The sequence below is a fragment of the Daphnia carinata genome, chromosome 2, assembly GCF_022539665.2.
Source record: "Daphnia carinata strain CSIRO-1 chromosome 2, CSIRO_AGI_Dcar_HiC_V3, whole genome shotgun sequence".
NCBI classification, from domain to species: Eukaryota; Metazoa; Arthropoda; class Branchiopoda; order Diplostraca; family Daphniidae; genus Daphnia; species Daphnia carinata.
In genome coordinates, this window is record NC_081332.1 from 5367337 (window position 1) to 5391791 (window position 24455).

General features: G+C 38.5%; 2 protein-coding genes across 2 annotated transcripts; one reads left to right on the forward strand and one right to left on the reverse strand.

The window, feature by feature from the left end:
* The first annotated feature begins 9191 nt into the window (after nucleotides 1-9191).
* Nucleotides 9192-21191, forward strand: LOC130686883 (protein hunchback-like). Its single transcript, XM_057510041.2, has 4 exons — nucleotides 9192-9449; nucleotides 17350-18484; nucleotides 18556-18881; nucleotides 18959-21191. Exons 2-4 carry the CDS (start codon nucleotides 17413-17415, stop codon nucleotides 20357-20359), a joined length of 2799 nt encoding a protein of 932 aa, XP_057366024.1. The 5' UTR covers nucleotides 9192-9449; nucleotides 17350-17412; the 3' UTR covers nucleotides 20360-21191.
* A 1695-nt stretch (nucleotides 21192-22886) lies between these two features.
* LOC130686894 (adhesive plaque matrix protein-like) lies at nucleotides 22887-23615 on the reverse strand. Its single transcript, XM_057510053.2, has 3 exons — nucleotides 23601-23615; nucleotides 23430-23539; nucleotides 22887-23362 (listed from the first exon to the last, which is right to left on the reverse strand). Exons 2-3 carry the CDS (start codon nucleotides 23433-23435, stop codon nucleotides 23024-23026), a joined length of 345 nt encoding a protein of 114 aa, XP_057366036.1. The 5' UTR covers nucleotides 23436-23539; nucleotides 23601-23615; the 3' UTR covers nucleotides 22887-23023.
* Nucleotides 23616-24455: the final 840 nt, after the last annotated feature.

The window sequence follows — 24455 nt, forward strand, 5'->3', positions numbered from 1 at the left end:
AGGAAGCGTTTGACTTAAAAAACAATTGAATTTTCATATTCTGGCTGTGTACTGCATCAGCTGAGGGTTATTGTTTAACGCACGACGACCACGAAAAAACAGCGCTTTTTTAACCCAACGTGCTACGGATTTCCGTGTACGCAGTACTGCACCGATATTGAAACGAAGAACAAATGGCGCATGTTAAAACGAATGCGCCGGTACAACACATTAGCAAAGCTTCTCCCTTTTGATTCGTGCAACACGTATCGCAGTTGCATTACTCAAAATGCCGGTTGAGTGCCAATGATAGCACCCGATGAAACACGTAAAATTCAAGGGAAAACATAATTCGATTAGTAATCGTCTCGCCCTAATCATTTACAGAGCCAAGAATAGTGGCGATGAATGAATTCACCAAGTTGGACTGAGCGTTAATGACTATTGGCTGACGTTCGAACGGGGCCGTTGAATTAAGAAATGAAATTTTCAAGCAGATTTTATGAGTAAATGGAAAACAAAAAGCATAAAAAAAAACAATTTAAGTCTCGACATGTTGTGTCACAGTCCGTTTCGAATAGATTTACGTGGGTCACACACATCAAGTGATGCAAACAGGTAAAACTGATGGTACAGATTAACGGCAGCCCATTAGTTTTTCATTTAATCTCGATTCAATGACGTGACAGACCCTTTTCGGCAAACGATTTTTGACATCTGAATTATGAACATTATAAATCAGTAACTGTGTTATTCATTCGCGTTAATCAAAGTAGAAAAATGTAAAAGATCGAACGTTGGCACGGTCGGGTAGCATGCGTCTTTTGCATCTTCAGTCTCATGCACGCAAAAAATATATATCGCATTTCATTTTGTCTTGTAAGCTTTAGAGTTCTTAAGTCAATGGCCCTCTTCGAGAGATACTTGCAAATCCCATTAGAAGGTAGCACAAGTATTTTGGGCACATACCGTTGCAATATGAAGTCTTTTTTTTTCTACACTAGCAAGAAGCAACTTCGAGTGGTAGAGCTGTGTTCGCATTCCGCACGCAACATCGTTTAATAACTTCAAGTGTGAGTTCAATAATCCATCAAATCATTAGATGCATTAACAAACTATCAAGTTCATTTGCCACAACCGCAACGCGTCTATAAAACAGACCGCTTTATCGCACTTGTTTACACAAATATCAGCTTTTCAATGACGAACCTCTTAAACACCAACGTACCTCAAATATGACAAGGATAACGCGACATTTCAAACCATTCAAACATCTTTACTTTGTTAAAAACGAGTAATGCGAACATGACGTGAAAGAACACGAATTTTACAGTCACTTGATATCTTCTTTAGCAGCGTCCCCCCCCCTATTTTGATTCATCAACGGCGTCCAACCCGACGCTTCCCATTTATTTTATCAAAGGGTTTTTGTTTCCTATTTTTTTTTTTTTTTTTTTTTATTTCATTTTATTTTTATTTGATACGCCCCAAAAAGTGCGAACGCCACCAGAGCGCATAAAGCCGTTGTTGTTCTCCTTAGTGGACACGGGTCAAAAAGGAGAGCAGCTGACCCCTTCGGGTTTTATACACATGACGTGTAAATAGATCTAGGCGATCGGGAAAAAGCGTGGGAGTTTGATTCTTTTCAAAAATGGTTGGCCGGTTTTTATAAAAACAACAAAAGAAACGGAAGGGTCAGCTGTTTTTGCGGCCGTCGTAAATCTGGCCCCGTCCCGGCATCAAATTCAATATTCACGATATAATTACATTCGCATTTAGCCTATCATTTCAATAATTCATTGGTTGTGAATTGTCAAAGCTTTAATATGGGGGTAGGGAAAAAAAAATGCAAATCAGTTCGACACTCGAAAAGCTACCGTCTTTTTATCAACCCCCCCATTGAGAATACTTTCTTGCCCAGCAATTGTGGGGGAGTAAAACTTCTTGCTACCCATGAAAAACGTTGAAATATTTTCGAATGACATAAAAAAAAAATCCTCAAAATGTACCCAAAGATTTAAAAAAAAAAAATTATAATAAAATGTCGAAAAGGGTATAGCCGAAAAAAAAAAAAAAAAAGAGCTGGAGAGGGGAGGGTATATTTATTTTCATTTGATATGTATGAAAGACACACCGTACGTAAAAGTTGAGCACGCGCCGTTGACCGATGGGGCGGCGACGTGCAGCGGTCATCAACTTTTCCCTATTGTTGCAAACTGAAAAACTCGGACTTTTGCGATGGATACACACACAAGTTGAAATACTTTTTCGGGGTTCCACACACACACACACACAAGCAGATGGTCACTTGCAATATATTTTATAATAACACTATCTACGTAGCTTGTACCTTTTTATATGCATTTGTAGCAAACCTCCCCCACGGTTCGCTCTTGACCAAGGGTCAAGCTGCTCCTCTCTTTTTTTGCGCGCACGGCCGTTCGAAAGTTGGCTGGACTTGTTTATTACAATATATATATATATATATATACATATCTAGAGCAGGGCCATTAAAGAAGAGCGTAGGGTGGGGGTGTGTCTTTTGTTCCGATGCGCATAACAACAAGAAGCGACAAACAAACGAAAAATCGGTCCACCCCCCCCCCTTTTTTCTCTTATAGACACACACCGTGTGTGTGTGTGTGTGTGTTTTGATGCTGTAAAAATAGAGCAGATTGAAACAGTTTTCCTTCCAGTTTAAGCTTGTTTTTAGAATAAAATATGCGGGGCATAATTTCAAAAAGGGGTGGAATATCGGCGTTAACAATTGTGAATCAAATTGGAAGCAACTGGTGACAATGACAAAGCCAAATCGATTCGCATTTTCGATTTGAAATGATTTCTCATTGGCCATCTGTAACTGTTTCAATTCTGCTCGAGCGTGTCCATTTTTTTTTTTTTTTTTTCATTACAGAAATTAGTAGAAAAGAAAAAATTGTTTTCAATTATTTTCGCAACATCCGGTGCGGTGTTATCGACACACTAAAAAAAAAAATGCGGATGGTACAGGAGGGTGTCATCAACTCGCCACTTATTACCCCCTCTTAAAAAATAAAAAAAAAATGAGGGAAAGGCTGTGCAAAAAAAAAAAAAAAAAAAAACCATTTCGGTCCATCTATTTTTTGTCCCCCCTTCACCAACACTTCAGTCTAAGGGTCTACAACTATCATTTGCGTGGCGTAATGACGAGACAGAAAAACACGGTCATCAATGACACAGAAAAACACGACACGTTGATGATATGTAGGCATACACACACACACAAAAAAAAAAAAGGGTGTCGGAAACGAAAGAGGAAGTCCGCTATTCAACACAAGGCCCTAATAGGGATGTAACAAAAGACGAACGGCATTTTTTTTTTTTTGTTTACAAGATTTCCCTTTTTATTTAAAAAACAATCGGTTGAGTGGAAATCGATAGAAATAATAATAATAAAAAAGTACATTCCATAAACCATTTGATACTCGATTGAATCCATTCAATGTCTACAATTTTTTTTTTCTATTTTATTTATTATTATTTTGGCAAAAAAAAAAAAAAAAAAAAAAAAGAAAATTTTTTTTTTTTTTCACTAGATTCTCTTCGGTATGTACTTTCTTTTTCATTGTTGTTGTTGTATTATTGAAGCTGGCGCCGCATATTTTTTTGTCTAGATGTCTCTGCCCTTTGTGCGACATGTGAACAATGACAAGTAGCCTGGCCAAAACACACAGAAAGTTCCCTCATATGTAATAATAATCATCATCATAATAATTCAGAATAAAAGATGCAGTAGCTTGCCGTAGGAATGTATATACATTTCTAACTCATCGGAAGACATGGAAAAAGATGAGTCGGCAACGAAACAGAGAAATCGGAGAAAACTGTCAGACGAAAAACTTGTCCGCGTGTCTATTGTTCACGGCGACATCGAGCCGCATCAGCAGCTGTGTCTCATTCTTTTTTTTTTTCTTTTTTTTTTCTTTTTCTCGATATTTTTATGTTGCCATATTTTATTTCGTAGTACAAGTAGATCAAGTATCTAGTTTAATATTTTCATACTGAGAACAAGGCATCCAAATAAATTCATTTTTTATTTGGCTCATCGGTGAGGACATTTTTGCTGTCAACGAAAGCAGAACAAAGTTGCAGCAGCAAACCAAGTTTTTGAAAGTCTGCGAGCTAAGCAAAAACCAAGATTGGCCTCCCCCCCCCCTCAATAAATAGTGACACAACAATGTGATCAAGTTTGAGAGACCGAACACATGTTTTCATTATTCAGGTCCCAGAGCCTCTTCAATTAGTTATTAGTTCAGCAACGACAAAAACAAAAGGAACCCTCACAATCAAAAGGTCACTTTCAAAACAACAGGTTATTTAATTATATCTCCCTAGTTATGAAAACACTGTTTTCCTACGACGATGAAAGAATACAAACAAATAACACAAAAACATGGATGAAGGGGTTAGGTGTGTTGACACATCACTCCCCTCGTGTCCCCTGTGTTACAAACAGCGCAAAAAAAAATTGAACGAAGGTGACGAATGCGACAGAGCGTAGCAGATTACGACAAAAACATAGCGATCCGCCCTCTTTATGAATACACAATATTTTTTTTTTTGCCCCCTACTATTTTTTTTTTTTGCGTATTATTTTTTACCTTACCGCATCACTTGCCACCAACTCCCCCTAACAGAAGGGTGTGTTTGCATAACAAACACGTAGGGCAAAAGAAAAAAAAATTATCTCAAGTGTTAGGGGGGAAATAATTTAATTACATTTTTCGTTAACGTAAAAAATAAAAATCAAGAGTGTTGTTAGACAAGGTAGACAAAGACGTCAAAGACATCTTTAATCGAATCTGACAACGCAACAACAATAATAAAGGATATAAGGAAATGTTCTTTTTTTATTTGTTATAAGAATCGCCTACTGTGTTAAGAGTTATCGCATCCGAGCGGAAGCTTCTGCCTATCAATAAAAACGAAGACTCTCAACTGTAGAAAAAAAAATGTGTTTCCTATTGAATATCGAAATCTAAAGGCACGTGGTGGTGAATAGAGCAGTTGGCAGACTGCCCCTTGATGAGAGGCTATTGAGGGTTCCACATTTTTTTTTTATCCCCCTCCTAAAGATAAATCGCATTTGGAGAAAAACTGAGGGGTGAAAAAAAAAAAAAAAATGATAAAAAAAAAAAGTACGGCGGTGTCACAAAAGAACCGAATGACATAATAGCAGAGGCTGCCAGATGCCTATTCACTTTTTTTTTTTCTATTTTTTGATATCTGAACCATCGAGCGTGTGTTTTGATCATCTAGCACGCGCTACACCAGTCAACTACCGTTGATGTACTCCGCCATTTTTTTTTTGCTTTAATTTTGATGGATGGGATAACACGATCGCCAAACAGGTGGCAAAATAAATTTACATATTCAAAATGAAAATTAGAAAAGTTTGTTTCTAATATCTGAAATGAATCATTAAAAATAACAGTTGATTTAGATTTTTTTTTTTTTTTTTAAATGTGCGCGGAAGAACAGCTGCTGGGTACGGTTACGTATAGTAGCCTAATATCGAAGGGCGGGGGCGGATGTCCGCGATAGAACGTGACGTCAACCATCATCCAAAAACATAAATCTCTATATACCCTTGAAATTTTGACGTCATCGATCACCACAAAAACCACACATCTTTTTTTTTTTTATATATATATATAAATAAAAAATAAAAAAAATACCTTTCCTCCCTACTTGACATGGCGTATACAAGAAAGAGGACGTGCTACATGTCGCCGTAAAACCAACACGACGGTGAATGACATCCACGCGCGCGGATGTGCACAATGGACTTTCCATTTTTCCGAAGAAAGAAGAAAAAAACTTGCAAGAGGAAACATTTTTTAGTACTTCCCTTTTCATGTGCGTATGTTTATGTGTCGCCCAATGGTCTTACGTCGGTTACACACACACACACACACATTGAATAGGAGGGGACACACGGATTTTTTCGGACAATAAAAAGGAAAATTTTTTTTTTCCCTCTCTCATTTCCTCCCTTATAAAAAGGGACACGTTAGAAAAAATCTGTCGTCAATCCCCCCCCCTTACATAACAGCCTACCATCTTCCCCTACGATAAGGCGAAAACCCAATAGAAAAAAAAAAAATCGTATAATACAAAAGAAGGAAGGGAAATGTATTTAAAAAAAAAAAAAAAAGGTCGAAAAAATCTATTTGGTATAAAGCGTCTCTTTTGGTGATATAAAAGAAAAACCGTTGGCTACGTGTGTGTGTGTGTGTGTGTATGTAAGGCCTACACACACACACACACTTTTTTTTTTTTTAGCATTTTTCGAAAAACAGATATTGAATTTCTGTCATTACAAGATGGGCAGATATTATGTTAAAGATTTTCTCCTCGGGGGAGGGGCTGTGGCTTTTCTTTTCTACAACAATTGATGTGGAAAGATCAAGGACCTCAAATCGAATAAGACCCTGTCTCATTTTTATTACCGCAAAGCTTTTTTTTTTTTTATGTTCCCCCCCATCCATTTTTTATATCAAGTTGAGTTTTTTTTTTTGCCCTTATAGCACGTGCCTTTTTTTTTTTTTTTTTTGGTTTAGATTGGGGAGGGTTGTTGATACAACAAACACGAGATGATCCTCATCTAATAGGGGGATAACAGCACACAAAAAAAAATGTTTAAAAAAAAAAAAAAAAACAGCCCCTCTTACATAAAAAATAGGGATTCCCCACAGACACACCCATCGAATAAAAAAAACTGTAGGGAATCCACTTACTTAACAAGTGGATTGTTACGTCATCAAAACCACTTGTCAAGGATTCCCGATTACCCCCCCAAAAAAAAACATTGCAATTTTTTTGTTGGTGGGAGTAAACATTAAATCCCCAGAAATTAGTTTTATCAGATAAAAAAAAAAAAATGTTTTTATCATTGGATTTTTTTTAAAAAAAAAAGCAGATGTTGACATTTTTTTTTTTTTACGTACTCAGAAAAAAAAAGCCAACCCATCAGAAATTCTAAAAAGAAAAAAGTCAATCGATTTTTGTGTTCCCCCACAAAAAATTAATACCGACATGTCGGCCCTCGTTTGCGTCCCAACATTTTACGAGGATTATCTTCATCCAACTGGCCATCGACTCTCTCTCTCGAAAAAAAAATGCAGGGTACAGGCTACTCACTTATGTACATCCCCTACATCCGCAAAAGTTAATCCATTTTTATTCCGGTTTAAAAAAAAACAAACAAAAAACTTGTGAGCGGCTCCGTCTGTGGTTTGTGTCCCATCAAAAGGCTATAAATATAACAGGCACGCAATCCATGTTAAGTTGACATTTCCATCATCCCCTCTTTTTTTTTTTTTTGGTTCAAACAAGTTCCTAGAGTTATTTTTTGTTGTTGTTGTTGTTGTCTACCTTTCTTTTTTGTACAGTTCTCGGAAAAAAAACGTTGACGACTTGCAGCATCGACCCAAAACAAACAAAGTGATCACTCTTTGTTACGTGTTGTCGGGGCTGTTGCTATTTACGGGAGACAACGGATGTGACTTGGCTTGTCACGACCCTCAATATTTCGACCTCATCGCTATTATTATCAATCCTAAAAAAATTTTCTAAAAGAAATTCAAACATCGCGCCAATATATTAGCCATTTTTCTTTGGCTTGGAGAACAGGCAGTTCAAGAAGCTCAAATGAATAATGAGCTGAAAAAAAAAAAGGGGAGAACCCGCAAGAGGGCGTTAGACGAAAATCTAGGTCAAAAAAACACATTCTCCTAGAGCTAGAGGGTTAACAAAAAAAAAATGAAAGATAAATAGCTATGGGCTTCATCAAAGTGTCTAGTATAAAAGAAGTAGACAAAAAAAGAATGATTTCTATAACATCATTAACGTTAAAAAAAAAAAATGATCCCCTCTGTTTGGTAGGAGAATAATCGTTACATGTTGCAGCGCATCTGTTTGGATTCATGTCATTATTTAATGACCCCAACCATTTCACAGAATGGGATCATTTTTTTTTTTTAGAGGGGGATCTTTTCGCAAAAAAAAAAAAAGGTCGTAACTCGCATTTTTTTTTTTTTTTTTTTTTTTTTTTTTGTTGAGGCCAATGACCACAATGTTAAGGGTGTGTATAACGATCAACGGTATACGTAGGGAAGAAGAATGAAAAAAAAAAAAACAAGTTCCGTTTTTTTTTTTTTCAGGTGAACCTCTTTATAAAAAAAAAAAAAAAAAAATCCCTAACGGACACCCAAACCCTTCAGGAAAAAAGGATAAAAAAAAAAAAAAAGAGGGGTGCAATAAAAAAAAAAATGGGAGCTACTGTTTGCAAAGGCTGTAAAATTTAAAAAAAAAATGGACCTGAAATTCTTTAAGAAATGTGTCCTCTTTTTTTTTTTCTTCCTTCCATCTTTAAAAAAAAAAATGGAAGGAAAAAAAAAAAAAAAAAAAAAAAAAAAAACTTCCCACACACAAGTGTCCATCAACTGTCTTGTGGTACGTTGTAAAATGTCACTTTGGCAAATAAAAAAAAAATGCCAAAAATGAAAATACAGTACACACACACACATCAAACACGGGAAAATATCTTTACGATTTATAAGTGCCATATATCATGCGAAGACGATGTTTGGCACATCTCTATATATTTTTGTATTTTTTTTTTTTTTTCAAATTTATGAATGCGAAAGGAATGAACATTTTGTCTCAATTCTTAATCGAAATCTATTTTTAAATACATTCAACCAACTTGTACGTCTGGAATTCACTCGTTTTTTTTTTTTTTTTTTTTTTTTTCACGTCGCAAACTAAAACAAAAATGTTATTCCGTCTCTTCCGCTTGGTTAGTTCTACATTTTTCTACAGTTCAATCACCAACGAAACTGATTGATAACGTTTTTAACAAGAAAATCGCCCCATCCCCCCCACATACACAAAAAAAAAAAAAAATTCGCAAGAAACATTTTTACAATATAATAAAAAAAAAAAAAAAAAGATCTGGGCGGAGCTTATGGCTAACTCCGCCCACTCTCCAATGACGGACGTATAAGGCGCAACCCACCCCAACTTACTACCAGTACTGCACGCTATCCCAGTTGTTTGTACTCTAGTTGTTACTATTCACTAGCAGCAGAAGAGGGGTGGAGAATAGGCAAGATATATACCCCCACAGAGAGTGAGAAGTCTAGTGCCAGTAATCAAGTCTACGCGCACCGGTGAACTTGCTCGCAATCGACATTGTCAGTGTCTCCGGCAAATTGTTTCTCTCTCTCTCTCTCTCTCTCTCTCGACATTCGTGTTTATTTTATTTGCATATCCTGCGTGATCGTGAAAGGGAAAAAACAAAACGTGAACATTTTTTTTTTTTGAGACTTCAGTGCTGTGAAAAAGAAAACATTATTTTTCTGAACTTGGAACGTTTCGTTGAAGCTTTTGGTGTTTAAAAAAAAAAAGGGCCAACTAGACCGAGAGTAAGTTTGTTTTTTATTTATTTTTCTTTTCTTTTTTTCTTCGTTTTTGTTTTTCTCCCGAGTTGTATTTATACCCCCCCACGAGAAAGAAAGAAAAAAAAAAAAAAAGGGAGAGATGAGGGGTTATGTGCTGATATAACCCACGCAGACACAAACACGTACGAGGAAAAACACCATCGTCTTTTCGTTTTTCTTCATCTTATTTTTTTTTTTTTTTCGAACTCAGAGGGGAAATGTTGTGTACCAAAAACCCAACCCCGAGAACTGGGGAGAGATGAGGGGGGGTAGAAAACAAAAAGTGAAAAAAAAAAAGAATGTTGTTTACTGTTACACCACTAAAGATTAAATAGAAATCCATTGACCCCTTTTTAATTTTTAATGTGTGAATTTTCTATCCGGCACTCAACACGTTTTGCGTTTTTAAATGATTCGAATCCCGACATTCGAAATCCATTGATTACCAACCCCCTTCAAAACAGTCTTCAAATCTTCCAAATTGATTCAATTATCAAAATTCAAACAAATTAAAACATTACCTGTTTGAATTTTGTTTTTCTAAATGCGTGTCCTCGAACTGACTAAACAACTTGTTATTTTTTTTTTTTTTTTTTTTTTTTTTGAAAAATCCCCTTCGAGATTTAAATGTCAGGATCAAGGACGACAATTACAAAAGCGATTGCGCCTTGTTTTTTTATTCTTCTTTATTTATTAAACGCGCTCCTCCCCGTCCACTGAAATCAGTCACGTTCACTACGTCCCGTCCCTCGTATTTGTATCTCACGCGCGCGCAAACAAACAAAAAAAAAAAAATAAGAAGCTCAGACGGGCGGATGACCGGGTGTCGTCATGACAACCAGATAAAAAAAAAAAACGGCTCCACGTGTGACACACTTTTAAATATATATTTTTTTTAAACCTTCTTTTCTTATTCGATTACTTCAAAAAAAAAAAAAAAATTCGCAGCTGCGGCAACGGTGCACAAGTTCTCGGGAAACAAAATAAAATAAAATCTTTAAGTACGTGTTAATCGAAAAAAAAAATAAAATAAAATAAAAAATAAATAAATAAATAAAGAAGCGAAATGATAACTAAAATTCGAATGTGGGGCGCGAAAGGCACAACAAGCCCCGGGAGTGACCGAAGAAGATTATAGAGACGGGAGTCCAGGGCAGCCCCGTGGACCCACAGCAGAGTCTTCGTTGTGTGTGGGCGGGTTTCATTTCTGTATATACTGACGGGAGAACATATAAGGGAAAAAAAAAAAACAAAACAAAAGACTCTTCCACGTGTCGTGACAAGTTTCTTTTTTTTTTTTCTTTTTTTTTTTACGATAAGCTTCCTAACAACGGGATTTGTGTTACAAGAAAAAAAAAAAAAATTTAATGACGTGCGACACACAGCTGTTTACACAAAGACGAGACGTGGGAGGAAGGGAAGTGTTACGGGAAGAGGCTGAGATTAATTCATTTGCAATTTTATCCCGCAAAAAAAAAAAAAAAAAAAAAAAAAAAAATGAAATTTAAAGAAAATTTAGAATTGAATTTGGGCGCGGACATTTGAGCAGAAATTTGAATGAAACTTGATTTTTTAAATTAAGAATTTGTTTTCTATGAATCACGGGAACTGTTCTTTTTGAATTGGCTCGACAGCCAAATAATTTCACGCGAAAAACAAATCACTTGTCCCTTTTTTTTCTTTGAAAAAAAAAAAAAAAAAAAACATTGTGTCGCTATTTTTAGAACTATCTTTGTCTGGAAAGAAGATGGCTGTCTGACTCTTTCGCACAAATGAGTCTTGGCTCTTTTTTTTTTTTTTTTTTTTTTTTTTTGCTGTTCGCAAGAGCGCAAACAATTCCCCAATTTTTTGTTTGTTTGGTTGTCCTCCACCACTTTTAAAAATAGCAACACCTAAAAACTCTTGTTGTTTTCTACGAGACCAGCAAAAGAAATCAACAAGCCAAAAGTCATTTGTTTTCTTTTTTTTTTGTTCAGAGCCAGAGCCAAGTTTTTACGAAATAAAAAAAAAAACAGGGGCAGGAGAGAATAAGATATATTACCGAGAAATGTTATTCAAATGACCCCGTTTCGCGTATTTGCCCTCCCCCAAAAATATTCTTTTAAAAACATTTTTCTTGGTGAAATAGAATCAAAATTTGTGGCAATATATCAACCTATCAATCCATGAAAAAAAAAAGGGCTACCCCGAGGATTTCATTAACTTAAAAAAAAAAATAATAATAAGGGAGGAGATTTAAAGCTCTCGATTGTGACTCTTTCTTAGCGGCCGTTCGCCAATTTTCAGATAGTCGGAGGTCATTCGCCCCCCCAAACGCCAAAAAATGTTTTTCCCTTTTAAAACTAAACATGTTTCAATCGACGATCATTAAAGAAAAATACCGATCCATCAAAAGCCGCTAAAGAAAAACATGTTTAAAAATAGAAGTGGCCTATTAGCGACTGGACTTTAGTTGACAAGCAGAACTTTTCTTTTTTTTTGAAAACTTGAAATGATGAATGGCCTACAACTCGCGTGTAACGTACGCAGGAATGTTGCCAAATTGTCGCTTCCAAAAAAAAAAAAAAATGCGCGATAAAAAATAAATTCTGGAACTGGAATGAGGAAACCGGGCTCGATGGGGTCATAGGTCGTAAGGGCCTGAAAAGTCCGAGAGGTACGGGGTGAGCAGGAAGAACAGGCTCGTGCTGTCTTTTGACATGGCACGGACCAAAAAAAAAAAAAAATTTAAAACTTTGTTCTCCCCCCCCCTCTTTATTTTAAATGATAGAATGCACGCCATCTGTTGACTTGTACCGTAGGAAAATTTAAAAAGGTGGTCCAAAACTGGAAAAAAAGGGGGGGGGGGGGAAACGAAAAATTTCGCACATCAATGGCAAAGATATTTCCGGTCATTTTCTCGTGTTTTTGTACCGAGTGCAGAGTGTTATTTGAATCTTCCCTTGATGTAACCTCATTTGACCCCTTTTAAAACAGATTCTTTTTTTTTTCTTTCTATGTGTATACACAAAAAAAAAAAAAAAAGGATGGACAAACGCGAGTTTCGATGACAAACGTACCGGAAGTTATCTCGTCTTTGGGTGTACGACATACGCGATCCATGTGTGTTTTCGTCAATAAGAAAGGACAAGAGAAGGGTCATACGAAAGGTTAAATAAAAATCTGTTTTCGAAAGCTGAAGTCGCTTTGAATTAGCAAATAGATCCTCGATATTAGATCCGCTAGATATGGAAACAATTCATTGAATTAGTTAAACAAGGAGAATCAAAAACAACAAAGGATAGAATTTTTTTTTTTTTTTTTATGTTTGGCACGGTAACAAAAGTATTGATCGATCCAAACATTCTTTTTCCCCTTTATTGCATCCACTGATTGACCACGCCCTTCATGGATACAATCCTCCACCTTTTACATCACATTTCTATGCTTCATATTTTGAATTTTTTTTTTTTTTCAAAAATGATCAAATTGCATTTGTGTGTCTGGGGGGTACTTGAATCTAAGAATGCCCCTTATCAAATGTAACACGATAAAAAGAAAAGTACTTGTCCTTTCCCTATTATTCCTAAATATGATAATAAGAGGATTACTGTTTTTTTTTGTTGCTATTTTGTTGTTTTTTCCGACGTTCATATTGGTCGGGAGTCGACGCTCGATGCTGATTGGTTCAACGATTTCTACTAGAAAAAAAAAAAATCATTCCTTTGTGTCCCCCTCTGTTTAGTTACATAAAATAGGAAGGAGCAACACAACGAAAAAAAAAAAAAATAGCCTCCCCCTCCCCCTAAAAAAAAAATAGAGCGAGAAGGCGGGGGTGGTGTCGGGAGGAGGGGGGAATAGAAACATAGATACACACTCACATATATATATATATATATATATATAGAGCGATTATTGGTTGGCAAAGAAAAATGGCGTCCAACGATGGCCGCTCTACTTGTGTGTACGTAACCCCAGCGACGCTTTATATTATTTTCATTCTGGCGTCGCTTTTTCACCCTCCCCCCCACTCTCTCAAAAAAAAAAAAAAAAAAAAAGCGACACAAAAGAAAAATAGATGTGGACTTCCCAACAGAAGCAGAGAGGGTTTTTCAGAGGGTGGTGATTCACAGCCCTATGGACGTATCGAATGATAAGCTCCCTCCTACACTCGTGCGTACAGAGAAATCATATATATATATATATATAAAGAAAATGTAATCATATATCCCCCTACCCCTTCAAAAAGAAATATTACATTTACAGAAAATAAAAAGAAAAGACAACGGCCCTACTGACCAAACTCCTCTTACTGATCCTTTCGATCAACGATATTTTATCTATAGATCCCTTTCTATTACATTTTTTTTTTTTTTAAGGCAATAATTGGAAGGCGATCTAAAAATAAAAAACAAAAATGTGGGATGATTCAAAGTAGAATTATTGCGTTGGGTTCGTACAGACACGTGTCGCGTCCAACATAAAAAGAAAAGAAAAAATTGGGTAACGGACCATTTCAGATCCGGTGCGCTAGAATTTCTCAATAAGAAAAAGACTGGTGGTACCTTTCGATATTTTGAATGTGGACAAAGTCAACGTCTTTTGAAAAAGGAGAAGGAAAAAAAAAAAAATGTTATTTCTATTGTCGTCCGCCTTTTGAAGCAAAAGCTGGAAGAGTTGCGACGGAAATTGTTAGACAGCACCAGGTGTGAGGTCATTCGTACAAAAGAATTTCAAGAAGAAAAAGGTGTTGCGTCGAAACCGCTAAACTATTGGATATCCCCCTCTTTTTTTTTTTTAAACGTGTTTTCTGGAAAAAAAAGGGTATCGTACGAAAGAAAATCGTAAATCCGTCGAACACATGAAAAGCTCCAATCTACCAAGAATTTTTTTATCATTTGTTTTCTTCATTTTCCAGTAATAGAAAATTTTTTTTTTAAAGCATATTTGGTCCAGTGAAAAAAAGGGGGGACTTCCCCGAGGTGGGAGGAGTGACGTTTCGGGAAAAGACGGGGGGTTGTTTTCGCGTTAAAAAATTTTTTTTTTCGGGGAGACTATGGCGAAAAAAAAAATGTTTTCTCGCAAGAGGGGAGAGGCCGACGAGGGTCGGATAAGGTCCGTCAGTTGCAATTCGGACGGAAGCCATTGAGGATCGCCTACTTCCCCCCCTTGGTTTGTGCACTGGCTCGTGTGGTTTAAGTGTTGGTTATCAAATCAAGACATCTTCAGTATTTAATTTTGGACAATAAAAAAAAAACAATTTCGAATTTTGGCGGGTGAGTTGAAAAAAACTATTTTTTAAAAATTCCCTAAATTTTTTTAAAAGTTAAAAATTGTGGGAAAGAGCCCATAAAGAAATTCGGGGGAATAATGACAGCCAAGGATGCAAAGCGGAACGAATGCGTTTCGAGACTTCTGTTTAACAAAATGTACGGACCCCAACCCGTACGTATTTTGGAATGGGAAAAAAAAAACTAAATTCGCGAAAATCGAGTTGAAATGGGGAATGTTTTTAAGTACTGGACGGTTAAAGTTAACGACCCATTTTGATGTAGGTCCATCTCAAATTCCCCTGATCCGCAATGTACCCAACGACCGTCTTGTACCTCTTTTTCTTTTCCCAAACTCAATTCCTTTGATGGCTTTATGGTCATCCAAAAAAAAAAAAAAACATGTGAGAACATCTTTGCCAATTTTAACCCAATTCCCACAGTCCGAAAATCTGCAAATAAGGATTTCAAGAAATTAAAGCGCTACTACATTTAAAATTGACAGTCCAAAAATAAAAAGAAAAACAATTTAGGGCAAAGGCTTTTGGGAAGTACGATCCGATCAAACTGTAACAAGCCTGTAGGTCTCTATTGAATAAAAGAGTGACGATTATGTTGATTTGATCGCTGCCGAAACGTGACGAGGCCAATTCGAACAGTAGGGCAAAAAAATAAAAGCGCATCCATGGATGTCTCTACTGATTGTATACGTAGGCCTCCTAATGTCTTTTATCTCCCATCTGCTGCATTGACAAGAGACCTCCCGCTAGGCGGCTCTCATACAAGTTGATGCGGTTTATTCAAGTTCAGTGAAATAACAAGATCTGATTGCAATCTCTTTCTATACAAAATCATTACTTCGCATTCGTCCTTTCATTGCTATCCCCTATTAAAACGAATAATTTCATCTCATTAAAAGCGGGAAATTCAAATGGTCATCATTGAACATCGCATCAAAATAACACCAAAAAATAGAGTTGTTAGTTTTTGCGACGACATCTGGAACGAAAAAGTCGATGACCTGGCAAGGTCGAGGTCCCACATTTGTTACAACAAATAAAAATATTCAGATATTTTTCAAGCAAAAAGTGTAGCGCAAACACACAAAAAAAAATTTCATATTTCCTCATAGTGTGTGTGTGTGTATATATAGTAAGTCTACATGGGAGGGTAGTTCGCCTTATTATTTGTCTTGATCCCTTTTTCCGCTTCCGCATTGATCCAGAAGCGGCTACTGGCTCGCGCGTGTCCTCTGACTCATTCAAACCAATGCCCCCCCCCCTCTCTCTCTTCTCAACCGAAAAGTCCACCACTCAGAGGCTTGCCGCTATAGCAGAATAGGTTGAGGGGAGAAAAAGAACAAGACCGATGGAAAAAAAAATGTATTTATAGGGGAGAAAGAAAAAAAAAAAATGTTAATGCGCATGCGCCGACCTGACTCTCAGTTCTTGTTTGCATCCCTTCTCTTCGCTTATTATATCTGCGCATTATGATGTGGACACACGCGCCCTATTGGATCGGGTTGAAGCAAAAAAAAAAAAAAAAAAAAAAAAAAAAAGGGGGGGGGGGGGGGGGTAACAAACAAAAAAAAAATTGAAGGGGTTGATGGGTTATTATTTGGTATGTACTGTGTAAAGCACGAGCTAGGTCAATATCACCTGCATCCAAGACCTTGGCCACTTTCCCTTTTTCAAACGGCCCGTGTCCGGCCTCACTGTTGGGATAGGGTTAAGGTATTATTTTTAGGGTTCTTTTCGGACTTGTTGGGGTATAGAGGGTTAAAAAAAAGAAAAAAAGGGTTGAAGAACAAAAATATAAAAGATGGGGGGGGGGGAGAAGCGAGGCCAAAGGTTGAAGTTTGAAATAGCGCGGGTTGTTAAAAAAAAAAAAAAAAAAAGGTGAATAACAGGGTAAACGATAACAGCTGTTGATGTGTTTACGGGATAAAGATGCGCATCTGAGTGTCAATGTGTTGAGTAGCTTTAACGGTCTATAATAAGCCCCGATCAATGACCTCCCCAGAGATTCCAATCTGACCTTATCAGATAAGCATCTCCCTAAAAACATTTAAAAGAAAAGAAAAATCGATTTTTTAACCGATTAAAATCAACAGTTAAATGCGATTGAATTGCATTTAGATCGAATACAAAAATTGAACATGCGGTGTTCCATTCGCTAATGTAATTCAATCAAAATTTGATTTTCCAAATGAAATGGCAAAGCAACGACCAGTTTGTGTGCAAAAATTAATTTTTTAAAAATCGAAATTGTTTCGCATTTTTCTCCAAACGTTGACCCCGTACAAGGTGCAAAATATCCCATACAAAACAGGAATAAACAAGGCCAAAAAAATTTCGGGAAGAAAAAAAAAAGTGAAAGGTGAACTTACAAACGACCCAGGGGTTAACAGTTCAAACGAAGCCGATAACAGCTGCATCGTCCAGCTCTTTTTAACGCTATGACAACACGATGAGTACGCCAATAATAACAAGCAATGGTCAACGACCTTTTTAGAGAGATTTCAATCTGACCTATTCTTCCCCCCCTCCCATAAAGCCTAAAATCATTCGCCTCTTAATACAAAAAGATATGAAATCGCCCTTCAACTAACGCCATCTCTTGTTTTCTTTTTCAAGATGATTTAAACCTGCCATTGGACTCGCAACTTCAATTCAAAACAAAAAACAAAGGAAATCACTATGAGCTCAACTTGTAGTGTTCCAGCAACAGCGAACCGCGCATTACAACCTCATTCAACTGGAATTCCAGCATCAGACAACCGCGCTACGAAACAAACCAACACCCACTCCATTGAAAACGGCGGCATCAGCTACGAAGGCCGTTTAAGTTTACTCGATTCGGCCGTTGCGCTCAACCCATCCGCAATGGAATTTGATCAGGCCGTCGTGTTGCGCCGGATCAAAGCCGAGTGCGACATGCTCGATTTTCAATCCATCCACCATCACAACCACAAAGACAATTTCATGGGCGTCGACGTAACGGCCCTGCCCCTCTACTCAGACGGATTCAGTCCGAACCATCCGGCAAACGGATCCACTGCCGGAGGATTCCCATCCGTCGATGGAATTCAAACCGAACCACAAGCCGCGGACGGTAGCGCTATCAAAACCCCCGAATTTCCATCCACACCCGTTCGGCAGCCATCGACAGCCAATGGAATGATGACCGACCCTTCCGGAAGCAACACGAGACATCAAAACGATTCCGGCATTTCTCCCGGATCGACCGGAGCAGCCGGATCGACAAATTCAAGCAACGACGACACGAAAAAACGAAACGGAAATTCAGAGAGTTGCGGAGAAGATCCGACAGCCGGAAGCGCTGCTTCCGGATCGCCCTACAGCGACCATTATTCAGGAGATGAGCGTCGCATGCTGCTGACCCCGACGGAAGAAGACGACGATGACATGATGGAAGACGGAGCCGATGATGATGACGACGATGAGCTACTCGATGAAGAGGGTAGCAGCCGTGGTGCAAGTTCCGACGTCGTCGGTGAGGCCCTCTCTCGTCTCGAACGCGCACTAATGACCCAGACGGGCGGCAACGGAGTCATGGCGGATGGATCGTCCGTACCGGGTGGTTCCGTCTATCAATGCAACATGTGCTCCTACTCGGCCACATCGCGATTCCATTTCCAGGCTCATCTAAACAGCCACTTCGATGTCAAGTGCACCTATTGCGATTTCACGGCCCGTACGGAAGGAAAATTAAGAGCCCACATCCGAAACGCCCATTCCGATGTCGCAGGTAAATAAAGAAAACTCGCAAAAAATTCGGAAAATCAAAATGCTAATAACTCAAAATTTAAAAAAATTAAGGACTGGACGACGAAATGGGGAATTCTCGAGTGCCCAGGGTAACGACCCAGGGGAAATTGAAAACGCACAAGTGCAAGCATCCGCAATGCGGATTCGTCGCCGTCACCAAACTGGACTTCTGGGAGCACACGAGGACGCACATCAAAGCCGAGAAACTGCTGACCTGCCCGCACTGCCCGTTCGTCACCGAGTACAAACACCACCTGGAATACCACACGCGCAATCATCTCAATTCCAAGCCGTTCAAGTGTCCCAAATGCAGCTATTCCTGCGTCAACAAATCCATGCTCAATTCTCACATGAAATCTCACTCCAACGTCTATCAGGTAAAAAAAAAAAAAAAAATATTTTGAAAATTTAAAAAAATTACATCGATTACTAATTTTTTAAATGATATCGACAGTTCCGCTGCAAGGATTGCGCTTACGCCACAAAGTACCAGCACAGTCTGAAACTCCATTTGCGCAAGTACGGCCATACTTCGACATCGAAACTGAGCGACTTGGGCCCCATGGATGGATGCGAAATGGAAGTGCGCAAACCTAAAGGCCGTCGCAGTGCAAAAAAGCCCCGCCAATCGAAAAACAGCCAGCGAAACGCAGACGCCATGACACCAAACTCCGTCGCAACCTCCGTTCAAAGCAACGATCCATCCGGATTTCATTCAAACCCGTCCGTTACTGGAAGCTCACCTTCCATGGCCCTGCAGCAAGCATTTAATTTCCCCTTGTACCCCGGAACGCACCATCCGCTGTTAAACCAGCCCCAATCGGCCGCAAACGATCAGGAAAAGAAGATCCGCAATGCTTCGACGGAAGAAATCAAATGCGGAATGTGCGATTTCTCTACGTCGAACAAAGATCACTTCTCACAGCACTTACTGGCCCACGCCGCCGCGGCCGACCAGCATCACAGAGAGCTGGCCAATTTATTCGGAGTCATTCCGGCGGATGTGCTCAATTCCCCACCCAATCCGCCATCGAATCAAGTCCATCAGCAATCGGTGACTCCGCTCAAAGGCTCGTCCAGCACTCCCCAGCAGCATCAGATGAAGGATTATTTCAGCTGGATGCTGGCCAATCCGACTTTGCTCTTCAGCACGCCGACGGCGGCCGTCGTCCAGCACCAACAATTGACGGAACGTAAAAAATCGTCGGACACGAGCCGCACACCCACGCCGGAAGTACCCAGGCCCACCGCTACACCTCCAGCGACTATCGCGCCATCTAGTAGACCCAATCAGACACCGCTAGACCTGAGCCGCGAAAAAGATGAATTGCCTCCGGCATCCGGCGGAGTTGCAAATAAACACAGACGCAAAGGACAAGCTTTCAAACTGGAACGTTCGGCCGCCGCTGCGGCGGCGGCGTCGTCGTCTCCGCGCCACATTGCGACGCAATCGCCATCTACCGCCATGTCGAGTCAACCGCGCGAATCGGCTGAAGAGGACGACGACATGGAAGAAGATGCGGAAGACGAAGAAGACGAGGACGAGGAATGCGAAAAATTAGAAGAAGCAGAAACGGAACAAGAGGGCAAAGCGGGCTCGCCATTGTGGCGTCCCTCATCGAACCGGAAAGAAATCCGCAAACAGCGCAACACCAAGTGTCTGCCGGGCGGAGGCGAGTGGGGAGGAGCCTATCAGTGCTCCTACTGCGACATCGCCTTCAAAGATGTCGTCATGTACACGATGCACATGGGCTATCACGGGTTCCAGGATCCGTTCACCTGCAACATGTGCGGCCAGTCGACTCACGACAAACTGGCCTTCTTCCTCCACATCGCCCGTTCGTCGCACAGCTAGAAAAAGCAAACGACACTAGCGACGCTGTTGGCGCACTGTCCATCCTTCTAAGTCATCCGCACGTTTCTTCAAGTGTATCATCCAAATTAGAGATAAAAACAGATCAAAAGGGAGTTAAAATCAAAATTGCGTGTAATTTTTCTTTTCGAATTGTAATTTAGTTTGAAATGCTTGTGCCACTTCATTAGCTGTAGTTAAATATCCGTCGCCCCTAGTCAGACGCGCCCTCTTTATTTCATAAATGTCTCTATTATTCAAGTGTCTCATTAAAAATCCATTTCAAAGTTCGAGGAGACGTGAATCTCCGAAGGAAAAAAAACATGGAAAAGTTAAAGAAAGAAAAACGGGTATAGAACGCGAATTGATTGTCAACAAGCGGAAGTTGAAACGAATCGGAAATGTAGCACAAGAGTCAGCCTTGCGTTTTTAGCTTTATGTCACAAGAAAACACTTGAACGATGGCCATCAATTTGTTGATCACTAAACGTATCAGTGTTGTACTGTATAAACAAGACGAAAATATTTGTTGTGTGTGTGTTTAAAATGCGATTCTTGTTCTGTATTTCTTTCATCGTTTTTGTGAAGAAAAAAAAAGAATCCTATTTCAATTTGCCGTTCTGAAAAATTGAATGTAATCCAAGTGAAAGGACTGGAAAAGAAAAACTGACGATACTCGTTGGATGATGGTTATATAGGACCAAGTTGATAAATGACGTGTCTAAAGAGATTCTCCACCCCATTGTCCTTCCCTGTCATCTATGTACTCATCTTTCTTTGTCGTGTGTTGACAGCACGGCTTTTTTTTTTTTTGTCAAAATGAATCATAATTTCTCTATCCAATAAAAAAAAACGTACAAAAATTTTTCACGCATTTCATTTTAACTTTGTTTTAAAAGCCTAACTTTACAACATCAACAATAAAAGAATTTAACTGACTATCGGGAACCCTCAAAAATTCTTAATTTTAAAATAGAAAATTACGACGGATTACTCAACAACATAAAAAATACGGCAATGAAAACTTCTTCGAATAAGGCAAACCAAAGTTAGAAAACTCGCCGAGGAACGGTGACGCACGACTAGATGCAAACGCCATCTGATAGACATGTTTACATCACTGGGAAAAAACCGCGAAAAAAAATCGAAACTGGAAGCAAGATTTGGAAGAAAGGTGGCGGTAAAGAAAAGCCATCTATTGGTGATATTAACCATTACATCAGCGGGGAAAAAACATCGGGAAAAAAACCGGGAAAAAATCGTGGAGGAAAGTATGAAGTGATCGAAAATCACATTACGCCAATAAAAAAAAACACGCAAATCTTCAACACATTGAATACGAACAAACGTTCTAAATGCAAATTCACATGCGCTACGTTTACGAAAAAACACGAATTTTGATTTGTCCTACCTTTACATGGCGCCAAGAAGAAAAATGGCTCTCAACCACAAGCCCCTGCCATCAGTGTGTCAGCATACATCAGTCCCTGATGAATTTTAAAAAATCTTTTAAAATTCTATTTCCCTCTTAATTTAACAAAGAAATTAACAAGTGAAAAAGAAACTTACCGGTTACACTGCCCTCCTCTCACACGCAGGGAAGAATCGCCAGCACGTGGTTTGCTCTTGATCTCTGCCACAGTTTGTGAAAATGTTATTTCTACACTTAATGTTCACTTCAGTACACTCAACCCAATTGTCCTCAAATAGAACCAAATTCACCGTTGGAAGAATTTCAAATAAAGTAACGTCACCGAAATTGTTTCGCAAAAACCTAAATTACATTCCGACCTTACCCCACGAACACCACGAGGCGAATGAGGTTGATGTCCTGTGCGTCATCAGCGAAGTCAATTACTCTGATCTGCAATCTGGCGGGAGGTCTGCAATTGTTTTACTTTTTTATCGATTTAAAATTTTAAAAATACAATGTTACTTCGATAAAAATATGCATGTATTATTATTTTTTTTTTGTCTTTCTAGAGAACATGTAATTGCCATTTCTGTTGTTAAAATTATGGAAAGCAATTAGTGAATCGAAAAAGCACCAGAGAAGAAGCTTCCTTAAATTGGGTGACAATCACCATTATTCTGACCGCGCTTTTGCATTGAGACGTTGCCTTCCTCACGACATAATTTCAATAATTATTTTACCCATAATTTCCAAACCAAATTTCACAACAGGTTTCTTTCGAGGAAAAATTCTTTAATTCAATTTTTCTCGTTATTTTTTTAATTAAAAAAATCTTAATGGTACTTTTATCGCGAAATTACGTAAAGTAGTGCAACATCTGATAGCAAATGATCTAGTTTTCGAACAAACGAACGAAAAACAGTTGATGTTTAAGGCCAATCCATCCCATATTACTGGAATTGGCATTCAGGTAAAGCACCATCGTTATTTTACAAATAGTTATCGATAGTGTCTAAAATTGGTTAATGAGTTTATCATGCCAACCAATGCCTTTCTGATCATTGTAGTGCAAAAAATGAAAGCTGATTCGCGTAGAAAGCTGATATTCTGAAAGTGTTCGTGATATAGACTTATAAATTTATTTAAACATAAAAAGGGCCTATTTTTGCCATTACATCATTAGATATGTAAGACTGTTTCCTAATCCATCTTGATCCTTCCATTTTCCATTCAGCATTCCACTACATAGTACCTCAGTAAGAGGGATATTTAGGTTGGGAATAGGGTTGATATACAGGATACGCAGGTTCGTACTCAGGTTTGTACGCAGGCTGAGAGTACGACGGTTTGTATGCTGGGCCCTGGTAGGCATACGTTGGCTCATGGTAAGCTGGTTTGTTGTATTCAGGATACGTAGGTTTGTAAGCCGGTACTGGGTAATTCGGCTTGTACGACGGGGTAGCGTGGTACTCCGGTTGATACGACGGCTTTGTTTGGTACTCCGGTTTGTATTCTGGATAAGGGGTGTATGTTGGTTGGTAATACGGTGCTTGACAGGAAACAACGGACAGGATAGCAGCAATGATAAAGATCTAAAAATAAAATTTTATATTAGTTTGTAACAATCTATGACAAACAATCAGTAAAGTAGAAACAGACCTTCATGTTGGTTGAGATGATGCTGTTGTTTTTGCTGATTACAACTGATGCTTTTTACAGAAAACATCACGGTGTTTTATACCGATTCAGGCTGAATGGTCCTTCTCATACTGACATTTTTGTGTTAGACTTGCGTGTGAAAAAACAAAAAGAAAACACTGTGGTTTTTACCTCACGTTCGGCGGGTCTATCAGGGAAAACATGAGAACTGTTTTACTTTTCACTTGTGAAAAAGTAATCACCGCCGAATCGATTTCTCCTTGAGGTGTTCCGCCATATATGCAAACTGTTGAAAAAAAAGCATTTCTTTGCCTAACAGTAGTTTCTATTATTTCTAGTCATCAATCCTCATTACGCTCGGATGCCCTACATCCTTTACCGTTTCAAATGAACTGCTCCATATCAGTATAATGATTATCTGTTTTTTTGTATAATTTTCGATCACCTTTTAAGAGCTTTTATCCTTTTATAGGCCTAATGGAATACAACCTGATACAAAATGGCGGCGTAGTACGACTGGCTACGTTTATCCCACGATTTGTATTGCAGGGCGAAGATGGACAATTTGATTTCAAATGGTGTCGTTTTATGTGACAACCAGTGCCCAGAAAATAACTTGATTACTTATGCAGAAAGAAGGCAAGGTATTCACGAGTACTGAAAATCATAGTTCCCACAGATTCTTCTGGCTAATCTCCGTTAATTTCGAGGAACATAACTAACAGCAGAAGGTATGAGCGTCTTGATATTTGCCAGATTCAACATGTTTCAAAACAAAACAAAAAAAATAATAATCAGTGATTAACGGTTTTTTCTATAATTAAAAAAAAACTTATTTCCAGCAACAATAACAACAAATTTAATGCACAATTTCTATGTTGTTGGAAATGGCGATTTTGCAAGAATTATTGAAGGTAAAAAGTAAAAATATCTTTACTGCCTTTTTGAATTTTTAAACCAACAACAACGGTAAAAGAATTGGAAACATTCACGACGAGAGCAATTATTGAACTAATCAAAATAATT